The 23,710-nt window shown below is 37.9% G+C and overlaps 1 protein-coding gene across 1 annotated transcript; it reads left to right on the top strand.

Annotated features, from left to right (window-relative positions):
* Positions 1-338: 338 nt before the first annotated feature.
* On the top strand, positions 339-21,598 carry LOC120633380 (synaptic vesicle glycoprotein 2B-like). The gene is made up of 9 exons (XM_039903583.1): positions 339-540; positions 4,635-4,797; positions 5,623-5,804; positions 6,775-6,959; positions 9,303-9,481; positions 16,846-17,002; positions 18,197-18,471; positions 19,481-19,608; positions 21,281-21,598. Exons 1-9 carry the CDS (start codon positions 345-347, stop codon positions 21,322-21,324), a joined length of 1,509 nt encoding a protein of 502 aa, XP_039759517.1. The 5' UTR covers positions 339-344; the 3' UTR covers positions 21,325-21,598.
* Positions 21,599-23,710: the final 2,112 nt, after the last annotated feature.

The raw sequence follows: 23,710 nt of genomic DNA, 5'->3' as shown, positions 1-23,710 counted from the left end.
AAGACTTATTACAAAAAAATTAAAACATATCTAACTACTAATATAAATTAAGTATATAAAAAAGATATTTACTTAAAAATAATATAATAAATAGAGTATAAAATATATAAATAATTATCCTCAAACATAAAAATAAGAACTTTCTAATGCACTAATCTTGATGAAATTTTGCATAGAGATAGCTAGAATCCTTGGAAAAGAAATAAATTTTATTTGAACTCACGCTTGTATGATTTTTTTAGAAAACCGAAACAATCGCAAAGAAAGTCTGGCAATTCTGGCATTCAATAAACGTTCTTTGCTTATTTACAGGTAGCAATGATCCGGCCAACGCTCCAACTGCAATGCAGGAAGTTAATTTGGCACTTAAGGAGTGCGGATTAGGTCTCTTCCACATACGGCTGTTATGTACATCTTTCTTCGGGATGGCATCTGGAGTCGCTGTGTTGAACAGTACACCATATATTTTACCCGTAGCGGAGTGCGACCTTAATATGAGTTTACTACAAAAAGGTGTTTTAAATGCTATGCCGTTTATTGGTGAGTTTTTTTTATTTAGTAAAAATATTCTTAGGTGTATGCTATCTATATATGTTTAATAGACGGGATTGGCTGACCATACAAAAACAGCAACAAAATAAATTGTGTCCATATTTGACTTATTAGTGTCTGGAAGTAAAAATATATTTAATTTAAATATAAGGTGTATATTATGTGTATACTTGGAATCAATGTCAGTTTCATATTAGACCTTATTTTATAGTTAGATTTCTTATATAAAAAGTGAATTTTGAATTTGAATTCAGAATATGTTTTCATGCTCTTTGTACCTCGAGAGTTCTTCCCGCCAAATTTAAAAATGGAACTTAACATTGTGGTAAAGCTAAAAGCTAAAATTCTGTTGATGATTGTTTAAATGAAAAGGTTTGTTGTATTCGGCTGCCATAGATATATTATCATCCATCTCTATATTCTTTATGATAGTGTTTCTATTAAATTATTAAAATCTTCAATCAATTGGAAACAATAACAAAGAGACAGCTGTCTGTTCTCTGGTAGTAAATAAGGTAAATAGTAAGAAGGTAGTAGCTAAAGGTCAAATCTAACTAACGTTTAACCTACAAATGCCATAAATGTTAGTTTATTTAACGTTATATTTGGGGTATTTGTCATGTTAACTAAACGACGCATGTAATTGCTATTAGTAATTTAGCTGGTATTAGTAATTTTCTCCAATTAGCGAGGAAACTTATACAATTTATTATTACACTAACCTGTCTGTTGACGAAATAGTTTCACACAGACAGCCGGAAATACGAGGGATCAAACTACCTACAACATAACAACCTAGGTCTTTCCACGGTTTGACTTACGTGTTTTGTATCCCTTCATTACTTTCTCATTTCGCGTTATAAATGCAAAAGGTATTTTGTAAAAGACTGAAAAACCAACAAAACACTATCAAATTTGTATGATAAGAAGGCATCTATCTATCTACTCATACTTTAGTAGTTATCTTATTTGCATTTAAGCAAATACTTCACAGCGTTGATAGCATAGTTTGATGTCGCCTTGCTGGGCAAGACGGAGAGCTCGACCAAAGCTGCTTTTACCAACTTAAACGCCGGGAACAGCTGAAGACCTAAATCCCTACAACAGACCTATGTTTAACCGTAGAAAAATACATCCAAAGTTCCTTTTTTGAACTTTTAAAAATAAATTCATGTTCAGCCTTTAAAACAATTTCCTAATATCGAGTGATTAAGTATAACATAATATATAGTATAAAGTTATCTTAGGCATAAAGCTGGCATGCTGGTAGATTGCTTCGTTGTGTTCTGTGTTAACATTTTGTTATACTTTGTTACTGCTTCGTTACGTAACACAGAGATTGTTTTTTTTTCTGAATGAATGAGTTGCGCGTGCAGATTTAGTTTCTAATGAGAATTAGGTTTACCATAATTAATATTTTACTGAAAAGATGCTTAATTTATTTGTCGCTATAAATGTAGTATAAAATGTAGCTCAGTTCATATTTATTTGCGTTATATAGAAATGGGAGGCTTTGGCTGTGGCTGGTTAACTCCCTGCAGACAAAGACGTGCTGCTAAGTCAAAGTCAAAGTCAAAAATAACTTTATTCAAGTAGGCCCGGCCCATAGCACTGGCACTTTTGATGCGTACATAAGGATTACACGGTAGTGAGATGATGGCGATAACCACATTCGTAAACTTAAAACTAAAGCTACGAGGGTTCCAAACGCGTCCTGGTCTAAGAAGAAGCCCACAACAAACTTAGCCGGGTGTTTTTTCTTTGTTATCACTATCTCACAATGTCATATTAGAACTATAATAGAACTTTTCTATAATCTTACCTTTTTTACGTAAGGAATTTAGTGATCCAGTGCGATGTCGCTTCGAAACTAATTAGGGGTATGACTATCTAACTCCCTAAGAGGTTAGCCCGCTAACATATTAGACTGTATCACACTTAGAAAAAAAAAACATTAGCTACAAACATGATCAAAACATACCTTCTTACACGCTTATGTGCATAAGTAGTTAATATCATTAGTTACTTAAGCATAATCGCCTCAGTCATCTGGATTAAATTTTGTATAGAAATAATTGGAATAATTTATCTGGTCATCGATGCCAACACTGCTGCACGCAAATATCTACCATATAATAAATTGTCCGGACTTAACGTAGTGTCACCCTTTGAACTATGTTCCTTGAGACAAATGATTGCAATATTTTTAGAACTGCCATTTTAGTTCAGTTTAGAGAGTTCTGTTCCAAGCAATGAAAAGCATTGTGGCACTATGATAACTCTATGATCATCAGCATCATCATGCCAAAGGCTGTTGTTTGGCACCTTTTGCCAGCCGATTGGCGCAGTGGGCAGCGACCCTGCTTTCTGAGTCAAAGGTCGTGGTTTCGATGCCCACAACTCGAAAATGTTTGTGTGATGAACAGGAATGTTTTTCAATGGCTGGGTGTTTATATGTATTTTATAAGTATTTATGTATATTATTCATAAAAAAAATATTCATCAGTCATCTTAGCACCCATAACACAAGCTACGCTAACTTTGGAGCAGTGTGTATTGTCGTAGTATATTTATTTATTTATTATTTGTACCTAATTTGATATTATTAAAGGCAGTTGTGAATAGTGTTTAAAGGCTTATTAATAGGGCTGGGATTAAGGCGTTAATTTATTAACGTCATGTATAAAGACGTTGGGTATACGATGGCTACGCTTATAGCCACGTCAAAAGGACTTAGTGCGTCACACAAATAAACACGTTCGGTGTGGCTACAGCACAGTTAAATTATTACGCTGTGGACTGTAGTGAAAATACGATTTTATTAACAAAATATATATAACTAGCTGACCCCAGCGCCATCTGTCGGGCTGATTTGTGAATCTAAACCATCCAGGGTGCCACCCAAACGCATACCGAAAAAATCATTCAAATCGGCCCAGCCGTCTAGGAGGAGTTCAGTGACACACACGCACACAAGAAATATATATATATATATAGATATGGCACGAAAAGATAGTTCAGTTAGGCGCAGTGGGCAGTGACCCTGCTTTCTGAGTCCAAGGCCGTGGGTTCGATTCTCACGACTGGAAAATATTTGTGTGATGAACATGAATGTTTTTCAGTGTCTTTAGATTGTTAACTTTGAATGATGTTGGAAAAGAGCAATCTGCTGAGTTTATTGCCGGCTCTTCTCAGTGGAATCTGCCTTCCAGACCGGTGGTAGAGTTCATAATCGAAGCTAAACTCGATCGAACTAATGATTTTTTTAGTTTCGGCGGCCATCCAAGGATTTTATCATCAGTTGCATCTGACCACCATTATAATTTTCATAAGAAGATGCACAAGTTCTATATATAGGTATGCCTATAATATTTCAAGAGATCACTCAATTCCTCCAGGATCCTTCCAATAAATCTTTACTTTAATTAAATGGGACTACCTCAAAAGTATAACGTACCAAACAAAAAAGAATCATCAAAATCGGTTTAAATTTGGCGGAGTAATCGAGTAACAAATAAACAAAAAAAAAATTAAATATACAGTCGGTTCGAGAACCTCCTCCTTTTTTTAAAGCGGTTAAATATTAGGCTTCCCTTGCGAACGGAGCCACTTGAGATTAGTAAAACGACCAAGCAATATAGTTCATTTGCCCTTCTGTGATAGCAATGTATTTATATGCAGTACTAACAATATTTTCTTTGTTCATGTAGGCCTGTCACAGGCACTTATGAAGCATTTATACATATATGTTTACATAATTGTAAGAGGATGGTGATAACTTCGTTCGCCAACTTAAACCTAAAGCTACGAAGGTTCCAAACACGCCCTGGTCTAAGAAAAGTCCACAAGAAACTTTGCCGGGTATTTTTTTTTGTTATCACCATCGCACTGCTATGAAGTTAGAGCAATTCACACCCAAGCTTTTTTAAGTAATCCTTAACATTATAATAGGATTTTTCTGTAAGCTTTATATTACGTTTTATATAAACTTTGAACTTATTGAGGTATACTCGTAGATCTGTCAACGACGTTACATAAATAATATATTTTTATTATATTGTGATATGTTATTATTTCCGCAGGTATGGTATTAATATCCGTGGTCGCAGGTTTTTTAACTGACATATTCGGTCGTAAAAATTTTATACTGGCCGGATTTACTGGGCTCTTCATATTTACGGTTATAAGTGGTACCAGCCAAACTTATTTAGTGCTGGTCATATGCAAATTCTTCGAAGGACTCTTGTATGTATAGTTTTCATTTTACTTCTTCCTTTTCACAACATAATTTATATTGAACCAAATTGTACTCTCTTGCTATGTTTATAAGTCCTTTTTTTCTTTGGTGCACGATAAAAAAATATTCATTCATTATTTCATTAAACCAATTTTGTTACCACCATCGTCATTAACCCATTACCGGCCCACTACAGGGCAAGGGTTTCCTCTCAGAATGAGAAGGACTGCGGATAGGTAGACTTCACACGCCGTTGATAACATTATGGTGAATAAGGCATGCAGGTTTCCTCACGATGTTTTCCTTCGCCGTTTAAAGCTAGTGATATTTAGATTGCTTAAATTTAAAACGCACATAACTCCGAAAAGTAAGTGGTGCGTTCTGGGCCTCCAACTCGGTCATCACGGAAGAAAAGCCGAATACTTACCCACTACGCTATTGCTGCTCTTTCGCTTTTCTCTTTGTCACAGACGTTCAATAGTCCAGTGTGATAGCCCAGTGGGTAGGACTTCGACGTCCGTGGAGGCGAGTACGAATCTCACTTAGCACGTACCTCTAACTTTCCTAAATTATGTGCGTTTTAAGCAATCATAATATCACGGGCTTCAACGGTGAAGGAAAACATCGTGAGGAAACCTGCATGCCTGACAGTTCTCCATAATGTTCTCAGAGGCGTGGAGTCCACCAATCCGCACTTGGCTAGAGTGGTGGACTACGGCCTTAACTCATTCTCATTTTGGGAGGAGTAGTAGGAGATATAGTGGGCCGGTGTTGGGTAGATGATGATGATTTTTTTAAATGATTGATTTTATAATTGCACTTTTTCTCAACAGATCTGCCACCTCGTTCGCGCCTGTGATAACGTTGACTTCTGAGTTTTGCCATAGTGACATCAGAGATAGAGTGATGCTGATCCAGTCATCGTTTGCGGCTATCTCTCAAGTTGCAATTGTTCTTATGTCCTGGGCAATACTGCCTCAGAACTGGGAGCAAACGTATTTTAATGGCACTATAGGTAATTTTTCATATATAACCTAGCATGTGTTACAGTAATTTGTAAAGTGGATACATGGTTCAACTTCTGATAACTAAACGTTGATATGTGCAAGGTATTTATTTTAAATTAAATAGCATTTTCACAAATATAGTATCATCTTATCTGATTATATTGGTTCAATGCAAACGTTCATGAAATTGGTCGGTAGGTGTTTTGTCATAAATGCGGATTTGTGACTTAACACCCACCCACTACAATTTTTATTAAGACTCATATGCCTCTTTTCTGGCTGATTGGCGCAGTGGGCAGCGACCCTGCTCTCTGAGTCCAAGGCCGTGGGTTCGATTCCCACAACTGGACAATATTTGTGTGATGAACATGAAGGTTTTTCAGTGTCTGGGTGTTTATCAATATATTATAAGTATTTATGTATATTATTCAAAAAATTATTCATCAGTTATTTTAGTACCCATAACACAAGCTACGCTTACTTTGGGACTAGATGGCGATGTGTGTATTGTCGTAGTATATTTATTTTATTATTATTTATATGCCGCAAAGAAACCTCCTGGTGACTTAGTTTATATAACATTTCTTATAGTAATAATTGAATGATGGCTTAACTGATCGGAATTTGAAAACCATTCAGCCTTTAAACAGAGCAACACTTCGAAGGGCATAAAATGACCACTTCCTATAGAGTGCCAACCTGTGTCCATCATCTTGAGACACCACACACACACTGTCAAGAACGCCCGTCAGACTGGAACACAGAAATGTTACTTGATGCCAGAAATAAGCATGGTAGTGGTACTTCCCCGGACGAGCTGTCGCAAAAAGCCCTCCCACTATTACTTCCGGATTCTAGAAACTCCCTCATCTAATATACAAAGACAATGTTTTACCCAATCCGGGAATCGAACCTAACACCATGTGATCCATAGTTGTACAGTAGTAGATTTTAATCTTAAATAAAATTACTTTTCAGTACTACACACTTGGAACTTTTACCTATTCATTATGTCGTTATGGTCTCTAACTGCTACTATTCTATACGCATTTCTACCAGAGAGTCCAAAATACTATATAACTCAGAAGCGATATGACGAGGCGAGGGATATACTCGTTAAAATTTATAAGCAAAATACAGGAAAACCAGCCGATACTTTTCCCGTATGTATAAAGCTTAAAGTTTAATACTTTATGTTTAACCCAAGATGGCCGATAATACAGATTAGCGAGCGTACAGTTCTGAGTGCCAAGTGTGAGATTTTTTTCTATTCGACCGCGTTAAAATTAACTACGGTTTGTAAGTAATGAAGAGAGAACCTTCTAGTGACCACATTCTTTTTTTTCGCACGTCCAAAGTTTAGCCAATAGTCCGCCTTTTGCAAGCGGTTTTTTGTTTGTGCAAAAACGAGAAAAAGAAAACTGTTTCCCAATAATGTAACTAGATGGCACTTTTTTGATTCCATACAAATCGTAGTTTAATTTCGCGTTATCGAATAGGTATAATTTTTCACACCAGGCAGTGATAGCGTTGGGTGGATGTCGCCAAGCTAACAATATCGCGCAAGTTAATTTCGCTATGTTGGTAACTGTAGCTCTTCTACGGATCTCTTCATTTATGATTCGATTACGTAGAGACTTTGTTATAATCCGCAATAACTATGCTTCAGTGTGTGGTAAAAAGCAAGCACTTTAATTTTTGTATATCAACTGCTTGCGTTCTCACCCAAAACTTTCAAGGACAACGTCCTGTATCCAGGCCTGTGGGACGGGAATCAAAGTTTGATGTTAATAATTAATTTTCACTTGTATCAAACTGTAACTCGTAATTTGAGTTCCGTCATGATTTGAAATAATAATTAAATCGTCCATCTAGGTTTACAAATAAAAGTTACAGAATATGTATTGCTTCTAAAGTGAAAAGTAACATAAAACGCACCTAACGATGAGAGCCGTTTCCGTACTGTAAAGTTGCTAAGCCGCGACCATGATAGACCTTCGAAAGTTGAATTTAATATTTAAGTATGTTTTTTTACGTTGGAATGACTTCTATTGAAAGAGAAATGTTTATTTGGGCAGAAGTCATAATCTATTCATGATAGTGCTAGCACGTACCTACATAAATGTGATATGTTTATCGCGATAGTAAAACGTTTGAGTTTATATCATGGAGGGCTTATGCGTGTAAAGTTTGTTTTTTGTAATAATAACTGACGATATTTGTGCATATGTCTAATGGACAAGCATAGCTTATAAAATGGTTGTTAGTTAATGAAAATGATTTTAACAGTGCAATTATCGTGTTACAAAACGTGAATACTGACTTCTATGACCACTGGACCGCCTGCTGCCACTTTGTTTGGTCTCCAATTGATTGACGTAATTATGGCACCGTATGCATGACACTGTTTGAGGAATTGAAATATGAACTTTTTAATACACACTCGTGCGTTACTGGACAGGAGCAGGCGTTAATTTGCGGAATTCCATAATATATTATGAAAATTAAGCTTAGTTTGCTATGTAGGTAAAAGGTAGGAGTATCTGTTGGGTGTAATTTATATTTTCTCCAATCTTTATACTCCACACTAAATAGATGTACACTCAACGCACGTTTCGCTCCAAAACCGGAGCATCCTCAAGAGATGAGAGACTTTACAATAATTGTAAAGTTTATATCTTATTATTGTCTTAACAATTATTCTTTGTCATGTTCATAATACGCGTACGTCACATGAATTAATGAATGTTCTTTATTATATTTTATTAATGATTACACCTTTATTGTTAAAAACGACGATAAAATATATGCAAACTAAATTAATCCCCTTATCGCTAAAAAGCTCCTCAAATTGGGGACAAGATTTAAGCTGGAATTTTCTATGGACAGTTTAGTGTTAGTTATAGAGCAACCCTACAACTGTCTGAAAGAAAAATTAAAAAAAAAAAACAAATTATTTAAGTATTTTTTTAAACCTTATATTTTTGTATGGACAGCCATGTTAGTTAATTTGCATGTTGAACTATAGTTTATGTGGGCCTGGGTCTTCCCTGGTATTCCCGAGTCATGCCAGAATTATTGGGTTTGGTTTTTAACATAATACATAATATAATTTATGTATTGTTTATTGTAATTGCGATTTCCCGTCTCTCATGTATTGTTCGTACTATCGTTAAGGTTACCTGGCAGAGATCACTTTTAGTGATAAGGTCGCCTTTTGCTTTTAATTTTTTTTAAGTATATTTGTAATTTCTCCTTTACTACGCAATAAAGTTGTTTGAATAAAATAAATAAAATAATACTCTCTGTACTCTCCCCTCCCGCAGGTAGGAAACTTGCGATGTCAACTCTCAGACCATGCAGAGCACGTTATGCCGCCAGTTTCAGTTTTTACCATCAAGAGACTAAGGCCAATGTCTCAATCCCTATTTTCCATGAGATAGAAAGCTTGTACCCATCTATAATGATGATATTTGTAAAAAATTAAAAAAATACTTTCTTCACAGTATAAAAATGTGTGGAAGGAGAGGATAAAACAAGAAATCGAAGAGTCATCTGGGCCTTCCGCGAAGAACTGTGGGCAAATGCTGTCGACTGGTGTCCATAACATTAAACCTCTTTTTCAAAAACCCCGTGGACTATATCTGATACTTTTGTGTGCGCTGAATTTTTTCTCCATGCTGTTGTAAGTGATTTTTTTATATTAATTGTTGAGCTACTATCAGGTGGATAGTAAGTGGAAAACCATAGCCACGACCGAATTGATTTGACGGCCGAGTGGCGCAGTGGGCAGCGACCCTGCTTTCTGAGTCCAAGGCCGTAGGTTGTGTGTGTGTAGGGTGTGGTAGGCTTCTTGGTTTAGATCTGTAAATTTTATATTCCGCACCATGTTTTATTTTTAATTTTATTTTTATTTTGTATAGACTGTGGCATGGATGATGTAGTCGCAAACACGTCTGTGAGCACACAGGGTCCCCCTGAAAACCAGCGCTGCAGCTCGCTGCGGCTTCGTGCTGAGGTGGAACCCTATTTGTCCACATGCTTTTATTAGGATATATTTTTGTATTATAATTGTAAGCGATTTTGTGGGCAAATAAATAAATTTCATTTCATTTCATTTCATTTCATTTAGGTTCGATTTCCACAAATGGAATTTTTTTTGTGAGTGTCTGTATTTTAATCTGTATATTATAAGTATGTATGTGTATCATATTCATAAAAATATTCATCAGCTATCTTAGTACCCATAACACAAGCTACGCTTACTTTGGGGCTAGATGGTGATGTGCGTATTGTCGTAGTGTCTTACGAGGCTTGAGGGAAGACAACTTTAAGACTTCCTAACCTAACATAACCTAAGAGTTTTCGGCTCGGCTTGGGAATCAAACCTGGCTCTTCGTGATCCGCAGTGCCACATGCTAAGTATTAGGTTAGTTCGACCAACGAGGCAGTAAGAGGGAATTTGTTATCATCACCATATGACGACTGAACGTCCACTGGTTGGACAAAGATTTCTATAGGGTGTTCCAAAGACAACAAGGTATGGGTTCTTGTTTCCAGCGGCTCCCTGTGATACGTTGACTACGTTTACTTACCGGTGTCGGGCCGCCATTCCGGTACCTTGGCACCACAACGTCTATCGGTTCTACGAGTTATGTGCCCCGCCCACCGCGACTCCAGCTTCGCGACTCGCTGAGCTATGCTGGTAACTCTAGCTCTTCTGCGGATCTCCTCATTTATGATTTGATCACGTATAGACTCTGTTATAATCCGCAATAACTACGCACTGGTGTGTGTGGGAAACGTGCGTGGAGTGTATTTCGGAGGATCTATCGATATACGAGTATATTTGGTGTTGCGTTTTGAGATTGAAATGTTTGCTCTCTGTGCTTGCTTATAAGCGGACAGTTGATGAATGAATCATGATTCCAAAACCACCCTAAAATACTTTCATAGATGTTTTTTAAGCCAAATATTTTTATAACCCTTTTTTCCTGGGATAAACATATGTTGTAGCCTACGCTGTTGTGACGCTTACATTTTTGAAGTTATATTTCTCTACTTTCCTTCTTTTATTCTATTCTTAATAGTTTTTTATCTCCCTCTTATTTAAGGGATCGTTTTCGCTTTAATTCTGACTCATCTTCTCATTCCAACCTTCGATCCCGCCTTGGTAACCGTCTGGTACTCCCATTTTGTAAAACGAAGTTCTTCAGTTATTATTTCACCTTTAAAGCAATTATGGTAGATTCTTTATATTCTTTTTTTTTTTTTTAAACTGTGTGTTAAAATCTACTTATATATAAGTATAGTATTATGTACGTTATATATTTATATATATTATGTATTTATATATTATCTGCATAGTATAACATATAATTCCTTCAATCTTTATACTCCAGAAACAAGAAACAGATCTTCGGCAATAATTGACACAACAATAATTCATTGCAGTCAGTCAGTCATCTCCTGAGGATGCTCCGGTTTCGGAGCCAAACAGATCTTCGGCAATGTCCTTGCCTTGCTGTTTGGTATAAAGATTGAAGAAATTATAAATTACACCATAACGATTCTCCGCTTTTTGCGGACTTTAGCAAATTAAGGTTAATTTTCATAACATTTTATTAAACTGGTAAACACATACATACCTTTATAAATTTATTTTTGACAACCTCCTGGTTAGGTCTCAGGTCTGGTGGGAGGCTTTTGCCGCAGCTATAACCATACAAAGACGTACCGCTAAGCGATTTAGCATTCCGATACAATGTAGAAACCGATACGGATTCAATATAACTGCCATATCCAACAACACAGTATATATGTAAATATCGTGGGGTTTCAACACCCACAGTTTTAGCTTCTACGAATACTACAAAAAATACTGAAGGATTACTTCACAATAACATAATAATGATATAAAATTAATAATGGGGTGTAAGTGGGTGTGGCTAGTACCAGTCAGCCTCCCAAATTGCCAACCTCACCTGCACGTGGTGCACCCTGCCGTTTAACCGACGAGGCTCTGGCGACCGACAAGTGGCGGTATAACCACTTCGAATTGGCTAGGCTGAACAAATGGCACAGACCGGTGTCGGGCAGCAGCGACGCCGGGGCGATCAGTCTAGCCCTGCGATGACCAACCCGCCTGCCCAGCGTGGTCATTATCGGGCATATCTTTAATGGGAAGGAGAAAAAAACCACAGCCCCTAGTTCCCGGCGGCCCCGCTATTCCTGGCTCTGGCAGCGGTTATGGTAACGGCGGGGCAAGGGGTGTTAAGAATCTCCGGCAGAGATTCCGCTGCCAACCCCGACGACTTGACCTGGCAACATACAACGCACGCACGTTGAGGACCGATGGAAAGGTGATTGAGCTGGAAGAAGTGGTGAGCAAGTTGCGCTGGGATATTATAGGATTGTCTGAAGTCCGGCGAGAGGGGGAGGACTCGATAATCTTGGAATCCGGCAACTTGTTTTACTACCGGGAGGGTGACCAACAGTCACAGGGTGGTGTCGGGTTTATCGTCCACAAGTCTCTCGTCAACAATGTTGTAAAAGTCGAAAGTGTGTCGAGCAGGGTAGCATACCTTATACTCAGAATTACCAAACGGTATTCGTTGAAGGTCATACAGGTATACGCGCCGACTTCGGCACACCCAGACGAGGATGTAGAGGTTTTGTATGAAGACATTTCAAAAGCCATACATGCCTCGAACACCTACTACAATATTGTGATGGGGGATTTCAACGCGAAGCTTGGCGAGCGAACTGGTTCAGAGTTGAGGGTGGGGCAATTTGGGTATTGGCAACGGAACCACAGGGGTCAAATGTTGGCTGACTTCATGGAGAAGGAGGGCCTTTATATGATGAACTCCTTCTTCAAGAAGCGGCCACACAGGAAATGGACCTGGATAAGCCCCGATGGTTCCACGAGAAACGAGATCGACTTCATCATGTCGACCAAACGGCATGTATTCAATGATGTCTCTGTGATCAACAGGGTTAAAACCGGAAGTGATCACCGTATGGTAAGAGGCACATTGAGTATAAACGTTCAACTTGAAAGAGTCAGACTGGTGAAGTCTACACTCCGGCCTACTCGTGCCCATATTCAAAACCCCGAGAGCTTTCAACTAGAACTACAGAACCGGTTCGGTTGCCTAGCAGATTGCGACACTGTGGACGATTTGAACAACAGGCTGGTGGAAACTGTCCAAACAGTCGGGTCCAAATTCTACAAGGCCCACCGTAGAAACAAGGCCAATAGGTTCTCAACCAATACACTCAAGCTTATGACGGAGAGGCAAGAGATGAGACTACAGTCTATAGCAGACGCGTCCGCTTACCGGCGGATTAATAGGCAGATCTCTAAATCACAGACTCGTGATATGCGGCACTTCAATACAGAGCGTATTAAAAATGCCATCGAGCAAAACAGAGGCTCTAAAGTGTTCGCTAGAGATCTGTCTATCGGTCAGAGCCAGTTGATGCGACTGAAGACCAATAATGGTAGTCTTGTCTCTTCCAAACCTGAGATCTTGGGTGAGGTTGAGAACTTTTATGGACAGTTGTGCACCACAGTACAGACGCCTGTTGAAGATTTGGCTAAGGATCCTAGAGCCAAATTAACTCGACACTATACCGAAGATATCCCAGACGTCAGCCTATACGAGATTAGTGTGGCTCTCAAGCAGCTTAAAAATGGCAAGGCGCCGGGTGATGACGGAATAACGGCAGAACTCCTGAAGGCAGGTGGAAAACCGATACTGAGAGTCCTTCAGCGATTGTTTGATTCCGTTATTCACCAAGGCACAACGCCAGAGGCATGGCACAGGAGTGTGGTGGTTCTGTTCTTCAAAAAAGGTGATAATACCTTGTTGAAGAATTACAGACCCATCTCGCTGCTGAGTCATATCTACAAGCTGTTTTCGAGAGTCATTATGAATCGTCTCGCTCGTAGGTTTGATGACTTCCAGCCTCCCGAACAAGCCGGTTTCCGTAAGGGCTTTAGTACCATAGACCACATTCATACGCTGCGGCAGGTTATACAGAAGACTGAAGAGTATAACCGGCCACTTTGCTTAGCGTTTGTGGACTATGAAAAAGCCTTTGATTCGGTGGAAACTTGGGCTGTGTTTAGGTCACTGCAGAGATGCCGAATTGACTACCGGTATATCCAAGTGTTGCAGTGTTTGTACAAAAACGCCACTATGTCAGTTCGTATACAGGATCAGACTACGAGACCAATCCAATTGCAGCGAGGCGTGCGACAGGGAGATGTTATCTCCCCGAAACTATTTACCGCTGCGTTGGAGGACGTCTTTAAGCTTCTGGAATGGAACGGACTTGGCATCAACATTAACGGCGAGTACATCACTCAACTTCGGTTTGCCGACGATGTAGTCATAATGGCAGAGACTCTGGGAGACCTAAATACGATGCTCGATGGCCTCAGCAGAGCTTCTCAACAGGTTGGCCTACGAATGAACATGAGCAAGACGAAGATTATGTCTAATGCTCATGTTCCGCTTCAACCAGTAATCGTTGAGAACACTGCACTCGAAATTGTTGACGAATACGTATACCTAGGACACACGATCCAGTTAGGTAGGTCCAATTTCGAGAAGGAGGTGAACCGCCGAATCCAACTCGGATGGGCAGCGTTCGGGAAACTCCGTGCCATCTTTTCGTCAGAAATCCCTCAGTGCCTGAAGACGAAAGTCTTCGAACAGTGCGTGTTGCCAATGATGACCTATGGCTCTGAAACATGGTCGTTAACTATGGGCCTCATAAGAAGGCTTAGAGTCACTCAGCGGGCGATGGAGAGAGCTATGCTCGGAGTATCTCTACGCGATCGAATCAGAAATGTGGAGATTCGTAGAAGAACCAAAGTTACCGACATAGCTCAACGAGTCGCGAAGCTTAAGTGGCAATGGGCCGGGCACATAGTTCGGAGAAAGGATGGACGTTGGGGTCCCAAGGTGCTGGAATGGCAGCCCCGTACTGGTAAGCGCAGCGTTGGTCGACCCCCAACGAGGTGGACAGACGACATTAAGCGCGTCGCAGGTAGCCGTTGGATCCAAGCGGCTCAGAATCGTGGAACTTGGAACTCCCTACAAAAGACCTATGTCCAGCAGTGGACGTCTATCGGTTGATGTGATGATGATGATGATGATGACTTCACAATAATCTAATCAGTGATTTCTGAACCCACATGTCACATGTGATGTAAATGTACTCAGGAAATACATTCTATTCAATTTAATATTATATAAACATTTTTTTATTTTTCCCAATAAACTATTCCCAATAAATTAGCAATTTGACTACCAAAAATTTATGTTTGTTTCATATGTAAGCTTTTCGTAAGGGTTACAAGCGCGTCTATAAAAGCCTACAATGAAAGTATTTTTATGAACAAAATCCATATTATAAACGCAAAACTAATTCTGTTTATTAGTTCCAGTCGCTGGATTTATGACGCAGTGAGCGCTGTGAATTAAAATAGGAGGTCGCGGATTCGATTCCCGACAGGGACAATTTCGAAATATAATTTCTGAATTTTCTCTGGTCTGCTCTGGTGGGAAGCCATTGTTACCACTATGCCGACAAAGACGTGCCGCTAAACGATTTAGTGTTGGTGCGATGTCGCGTGGAAACCTGATACCGAATCCTGAACCACATTTTTATTTTTTGTATTCCGATACAAGTTAGCAATTGATTGCAATGTCACCTGGTTAGTAATAATGCAGTCTAAGATGGTAGCGGGCTAATCTGTTAGGAAGTATGGTAATCATACTCTTATAAAATAAAATAAATCTGTACCCGAACAACAACCACGTTACAAAAGTTAGGATAATCTACAGCAAACAAAAAGTATAAAAGCACCTGTTGAACCTCTTGAGCATTTCTTTAAGTTTCTTACTAATATCTTCTAGTGAGACAAAGCATATTTCTATCTAGCCAAATTCAGGGGCACAAGTTTGTGCTACATAAAACTTTGTATCTGTCTACTGCAATCTACTTCTCGGAGTCTTCAACTAAACAAAGTTGGTCCGAGTGGAATATCTGATTTCCCATGACATTATAATATTTTGCCGGGCTTAAAATAGCCTACGTCCGTCTTTACTGTGCTTACCTGCGAGTATTTCTGCGCTGAATTTTATCAAGGGGAATGATATTGTGGAATGCATCCTATAAACGCATACTATAAATGTGAAAGTCTGTGTTATTTGTACATTTTTTAGACTTACGAAAGGAGGAGGTTCTTGTGTATTTTTGTTCATGATTTGCTCATGCATTCGGTTGTATTTTTTTTTATGTACTTTAAAACTCTGTGATTTATGATTTATGAAAGAGTAAAGTAACATGCCTAGTCCAAAAGTACAAATATCCAATTTTAATCGCAATTTACAACAATACAAAAGTAACTCTCTTTGAATCTCTGTATTAAAAATACAGTTCAGACCTCTGTTTGGTTGTCTTGAAAAGATATAAATATATGTATACTACGACAATATATTGTGTACAAAATATACATAAATATAAAATATTTTTTCATAATTTAACTAGACACTGTAATACACTATGTTCTTTTATATGATAATTGTAAATGTTTTTTTTTTTTAAGAAAATATCCAAGAACGTAAGTTCGTCATATCTATTGGCTGCATTTATACACGCATGTGGTGAAGAATGGCCAGTTATGTTTATTGGTTATTGTTCTTATGTTTATGTTTTTGTGTGTTGAATAAATAAATTAAAAAAATAAATTATTATAATATTCAGATAAGCGTGAATGTTTTTCAGTGTTTGGAGAGACACTGGAAAACATTCACGTTCATCACACAATCCAGTTGTAGGAGTCTAACCCACAGCCTTAGACTCAGTAAACAGGTTCACTGCCCACTGTGCCAATCAGTCGTGAAATAAGTAGCGATGAGGCAGCCAAATCCTTCTATAATACTATTTATTTTAATGACTAACATTTTTTTAATGATTTTTCTAACGCGATTGCGTAGTATAAAATTCATTTATTTGTATTTCACACAGGTACAACGTTATAAGGCTGTGGTTTCCTCAGCTATCGACCATCGTAGAACATTACAGCAGCGCGGAAAATCAAGACTTGTGCGCCATGTTGGATGCCTATACCCATGACTTGGGCGTTAGGACCTCTAATGTTACAGTCACCGAAGTCTGCGTACCTGTAAGTTCCTTAAGACTCATCATCATCATCATCATCACCTTACCCCTCAGCCTATTAGCATCCCACTGGGACACGAGCAAAGACCCACCACGCTACTTCTATGTAGGTTTGTGGGCTTTAACGAGTATTATCATAAGTTGATTACCGTGATCTACGGGTCACTGATAGCGTTATCTCTGAGGCACGAGGGTTGACTCCGGGTAGTAGTTTTTACGTTAACAGGAAACCTAACAAGGTTTGTACCTACCTGGACTTTGAACCCAGGACCATACTATCCGTAGTTAAAAATGTTAACCGTTTGACCAAAGGTCTAATATTTCTTTACTCCATTTCTTAAATATGCATGGATCGTGGTCTCGACTGGACCACGATCCATGCATATTGCAACTGGGTCGAAATATCGACAAACCCAAAATATTATCGTGGTATGTACCCGTTGCACTATATTTAAGAAATGTTGATTGACCACAAAAATCTAAGTTTAAAATCTTTTTTATTCAAATTGGCTACGAGGGAACCAAATGCGCCCGTATAAGAAGAAGTCCACAATAAACATTGCTGGATTTTCTTCGTACTATCATCACCTCAGATTATCACTTACAGCTTTTTAAAGAGCAAGCTGTAACCAAGCTTTTTTTTCGTTTACGTTGTCCTTTAAACTGAAATAAGTAGAACTTTTTTATTAACCTATAACCTTTCGGTTAATATGAACTTTGAACTTTTGAAAGATGTCTATTTTCAAAATATAATCCGATATACAATGAAAATCCAGCTTAATTCGCTTTGCTCCGCGAAAAGCAGGAGAATCGGTACGGTGTAATTTATAATTTCTGCAATGTATATACTCAGCACCTGAAACTTTTCTAAGTTACACGCGATTAAAGCAATTAAAATATCACTAGCTTCAACGGTGAAGGAAAACATTGTAAGGAAACCTGCACTGACCTGGACTCCACGCAAAAGTCGTGTGGAGCCCACCAATCCGCACCGGGCCAGCGTGGTGAACTACGGCCTTAATCCCTTCTCTTTGTGGGAGTGGACCAGTAATGGGTTGATATGATGATGAAGCGATTCGTTACCACTGAATCTTCTGGCGCGACGATCTTCTTCTGGCTTCAGTCTATTACTTAGCAGAGCTATCCCACAGTACTACATGCTACTGCACGCATGAAGCGTTCTTATCTTTACTTACAGACAGTCAGCGGAACAGAAACATATATAAACAGCGTGATACTGGGTACCGTATGCATATTTCCGTACATTGTCACCAGTGTGCTGGTAGGAAAAGTGGGGAAGAAGAATCTGTACATAGCTTGCTGTCTGATTTCCGTTGGAGCCACCTTGGGACTGAGATGGGCAAGCTCAAAAGTTGGCTTCGTTGCTCTGTTCTCTTTTGACGTGTCGATAGCTCAAATGGCGAAGAGCCTCAACCAAGCGTTAGTTGTGGAGATATTCCCAACCACTATGAGGTATTTTAATTTTATCATCACCTTATAACAGCCGAATGGTGCATTGGGCAGCGACCCTGCTTTCTGAGTATTTCGACCTTATCTGCATTTAAGTCAACCTTAAAAGATAGACATTTTTTTAGAACTTTTAAATGGGGAACAATGTCATAAATTTTCCTTTTCCTTTTTAGCTTTCCTAATCCTAAGGTTACATGGCAGAGATAGCTACTTAGAGATAAGGCCGCCTTTTGTATCCTACTACATTCTATAAGCTTCTTCTTCTTGAGTATAAATAAATAAATGATTTTATCGAAACTTTAACCCTTTACGCAGCGCATGCAGCTGAAGCTATCAAAAGGAAATAAACACCCCCGATTTTAAAACATTCATCATTGGTACAATGCTCCTTTTGGTCTTGCCGTGATAACATAATATAGCCTCTCCAAAACTAAAAGATTTTTTAAATCGGATCAGTCGTTCTGAGATCATTGCGTTCATGTATATAAAGAAACAAACTCAGAATTTTTTTTTAAATAAATAAAATAAAAAAACAAACTCAGCTTTATATTATACTAGTGTACCCATACCGCTTCGCCGGGCTAGATTTTGCTTTATTTTATTTAAACAATAAACTTACATCATTAAATTTTTAATTTAAGTCATTAAATCATTTATTTCTCTCCGTATTCATTATCTTCTATTCTCTTCTCGTGCGGGTGAAGATCATTATCTACACCCATGTTCACCCAACAATAGAATATCATCATAGTAAATAAAAGCTGTATTTGACAGTTTGACAGTTCAAAAATAGGAGTGCTCCGATCGTCACCAAACGTTACAGGATTACTCGCCAGATCAATCCGGAGATTCCCTGAAAGTTTCATTGAAATCGGTCCAGCCGTTTCGGAGCCCACTTACTTACCCACACACTTTCTCTTTTATATATATAGATAGATTATATTTAACTCTTATTAAAATATATTTATGCTGGTTTGGTAAAATAATCTTTATTCAAATCTTTTATTTTCAGAACTCTTTCGATAGCAATGGTCATGACGATAGGTCGAATTGGAAGTGTGGTCGGAAACGTCTTGTTTCCAATACTACTTGACATGGGCTGTGCTGTACCTTTCTATACCTTGGCAGTTACTATGATAGGTAAGAGATATAACAGAATTTTAATTGTAAACCTATGATTAACTAAACGGGCGATACCGAGAACTACACTCGGAGTATTATTACGTCTCTTACCCAGAAATTAGAATTTCAAACTTGTGGGTGCGTAGTTTGGACAATTTTAAGACCGGAACTTAATAGTTTTCGTATTCATATTTAGCTATTTGAATTTAATCTTATTATAATATTACACCACCTGTTCGTGCTCGCTCATGTTGTCCTAATCCTAAGGTTGCTTAAGCGATAAGGCCGCCTTTTGTATTCTACTTCCATCCTTGTAAACAACGATGCAGCATAAGTCAAAGTCAAATATTTCTTTATTTAAATAGGCTCATAGATGACACTTTTTATGCGCACATAACATGTTAAATATGACATAGAAGTGAGTTGATGGCGATAACTAAATTCGTTAACAAACCTAGCCCACAACAAACTTAGCCGGTTGTTATTTTTGTTTGTTATCACCATCTCACATTGTCTTTTAAATCTATTAAAGAAGCAACCTGGTTAGAGCAATAGTGTACACCCAAGCAATTTTATCGTTGACGTAGTCCTTAATACTATAATAGGACTTTGCTATAAGCTTACGTTTAAGCGCCACGCATTGGGTAAGTCTGACTGTAAACCGAGCGGAATGGAGACAATTAGTCCAGCAGAGTACCAGCAAATTTTGATGACAAAAGAAGGAACTATCTGGATTCTTATCGTGACCATCGTAAAGCTAGGTTATCTTCACGTCACACAACGTCATACAACTACATTGACGGTACCCTAACATATCAAATAGGGTATATAAGTCATTTTAGGGCACATGAGCGTAGCCCTTACTTGTAAATAAATAACTAAATATACTACGATAATACACACATCGCAATCTAGCCCCAAAGTAAGCGTAGCTTGTGTTATGGGTACTAAGATGACTGATGAATATTTTTATGAATAATATACATAAATACTTATAATATACAAATAAACACCAGACACTGAAGAACATTCGTGCTCATCACACAAACATGCTGCCCAATGCGAGGTCGAATTCCTCAAATAAACAATGTAATTTATACTGGAAAAAATAACAAAACCAGTCGCTGTTTCCACACGTAGTAGTGAAACAATGATTAGATAAGCTAATAAGGTGTAGAATTGTATGTTACTTTCTCAGTACGTACTCGTCGTCGTCGTCGTCTCGTCTAGAAAATAGGTGGTGACTACCCGCGCGCCTTAGAGAGCACGTTAAGCCGTCAGTTGTTTTTATTGTCACTGACGAGCGAGAATAATCGTTAAACCCACCAACGCGGATTAGCGCTACGGAATGGTTCCATCTCTAGAATTCTCTCTATCTCTGAAACAACCCTTATGATAAATTTAATCACTGACAGTTTGCAGCGACCCTGCTTTCTGAGTCCAAGGCCGTGGGTTCGATTCCCACTACTGGAAATATTTTGTGTGATGAGTCTGGGTGTCTGTATATTCTAAGTATTTATGTATATTATTCATAAAAATATTCATCAGTCATCTTAGTGCCCATAACACAAGATACGCTTACTTTGGGGCTCGATGGCGATGTGTTCATTGTCCTAGTATATTTATTTGTTAATAATTACTTATAATAATAATTATTTAAAACTGAAATGTGCACGTTGAATTTTTGCAGGCACTACAATGCTGAGTTTAGTCATACCAGTAAAGAAAAAGTGATTTTCTTTTTTCTACCACCGAACTAACTTTTGCCTGCGACTTCATTCCCGTGGAATTTAACGCCTTGAATAAAAAAAATCCTACCTATGTCACTTTGGGAATTCCGATTAACTCCCTTTGTAATCATCACGTCGATATGTTGCTTCGTTGCTGCGTGAAAGGAAAACCAACAAACTCTCATTTGCATTTAAAATTTTGTGTTCCCATCCCTTATGTAAATACCTCTTTTTGAAACTTTGCATTTTTAAATATAAAAAAGTTAAACATCTCTTAATATTAGTGAGCACAAAAGATTGTGTTTAATACACAAAATATGCATTTATAGCACTTATAACGGCCGAGGTGGAATAATACGCTCCTCCGTTGCTGCGTGAAATCCAATAAGTATACCAACAAATACCACATTTTTACATTTATATTTTTTGGACATCTTTTGTCTATATATCTATATTTTGACCATTTGTTTTAAAATAAATGAAAATACAATTAAATTTTGTTTTTCTTACCTACGAGTTCGTATTTACGATAATGACATATAGCTGAACTAGTTAATTTCATCAAATTGGTTGGTATATATATAATATATATATCGTATAAGACAATTATTTATGTATTCAAATATGTCCATGGATGGACAAAAATATATATGTGAACAAATTTCATCAAGTTCGGCGCAGCGGTTGACCCGAACATAGGCAACAAACAAACAAAGAAACATACAGATACTCTCGCATTTATATTATTAGTGTAAATGGCCATTATTGTATGCGTGTGTTGATCGCACATTGGCACGCTGAATTTGTCATCTTCACGTTTTTCAAATTGAAATTTCATTTATTTCAAGTTGGCCTATTATAAGCACTTTTGAAACGTCAAGTCTATTGTCTGTTTGTAGTGCCTTTACCACCGGTTCGGAAGGCACATACTACCCAGAAGAAACTCAGCAGTTGCTTTTCTTCATATTTGCTTTTTAATATTAATTTTTCTATCTTGTGAGAGATGAACGCGGAGCCGAATGCTTCCAAGCAACATTGTCATTAAGAAATTCATCAATTATATAGTAACCTCGCTGTAATAAATGTGTTTTAACATATTTATTACAGCAAAATTACAGAAGTCATTTGTGAGATTGAGTATCCGGTATACTCAATCTCACAAATGACTTCTGTACTTTTCGCAGACTATATTCAGATTTCACGAATTTATGACCATTTCTTGTAAGTCGATTGTTATATTCTAATAACTGGGTTTATACCTTTCAATAAAGATAATTATTATTATTAATTATTATATCTACTTTTTGTTAAGACTAATATATTGTCTTACAAATACAATATTATTCTAAATATCTTGTGAAGCTATAATAAGTATACCTCTTTGAAGGAAGGAATTCGGGTGATTGAATATATATTGATCGTATTACAGCTATTTACTGCATTCATATAATGACATTCTCGTAATGCGGTGCATTATTTTATCTTGATGAGTGGCGTCTCTTAAACACCTCTTGAAGATCTTGCGATAATGTGCGATTAACTTTACCTGGGACACACTATCGACTATTCGCTATGCAACAACTTGGTTTTTATTTATTTACTTATTTATCTTATGACAGCAAGAGAATCTTAAAATAGCCGTCGAAAAAGTAAATACATACTTTTTATAGCCATTTCTTGATAAAATCTTAGGGTACTTAATATCACGCTACACTCTCAAAAAGTTGAGCAGCAAGCGAGCTACGTTACGCGGTAGGTCGTAGAATTAATGTTTATCATCATCATCATCACCATCAACAGCTTACAACAGTCCACTGCTGGACTAAAGGTTTCTCACAACCAGAGTGTTTGCTCATAATCACTACCGCTGGACAGACGGTAATCGCAGTTGATGCTATTAGATACACAGAGGACGCTACTATCCGTTCCTTAGTCGCCTCATTGTGAGATGGTGATAACAAAAAAAAAACACCCGGCTAAGTTTGTTGTGGGCTTCTTCTTAGACCGGGACGCGTTTGGTACCCTCGTAGCTTTAGTTTTAAGTTTACGAATGTGGTTATCGCCATCATCTCACTACCGTGTAAATTCTTATGTACGAATCAAAAGTGCCACCTATGGGCCTACTTGAATAAAGATATTTTTGACTTTGGATACCCGTGGGAAAAGGAGGGGTGTTGACAACTGTATTCTGATCTGCCGTCACCACGCGGCCTTACTTCATACGATCAATGTTTGTATGATATTTAATTGACAAAGTGTATGTCAGTGTGGTTGCACCCTTTTGGTTTGAGATAAAATTGATCGCAAAAACAATATCTGTGTTTGCAAGAGATTATATAGAAATAGCGGCTCCTCATGATCCTAAATGGAGGCATTCAGTAGCAGAAAAC

This window comes from Pararge aegeria, chromosome 21 (genome assembly GCF_905163445.1).
Source record: "Pararge aegeria chromosome 21, ilParAegt1.1, whole genome shotgun sequence".
Taxonomy (NCBI): domain Eukaryota; kingdom Metazoa; phylum Arthropoda; class Insecta; order Lepidoptera; family Nymphalidae; genus Pararge; species Pararge aegeria.
This window is presented reverse-complemented; position numbering and strand designations above follow the sequence as displayed.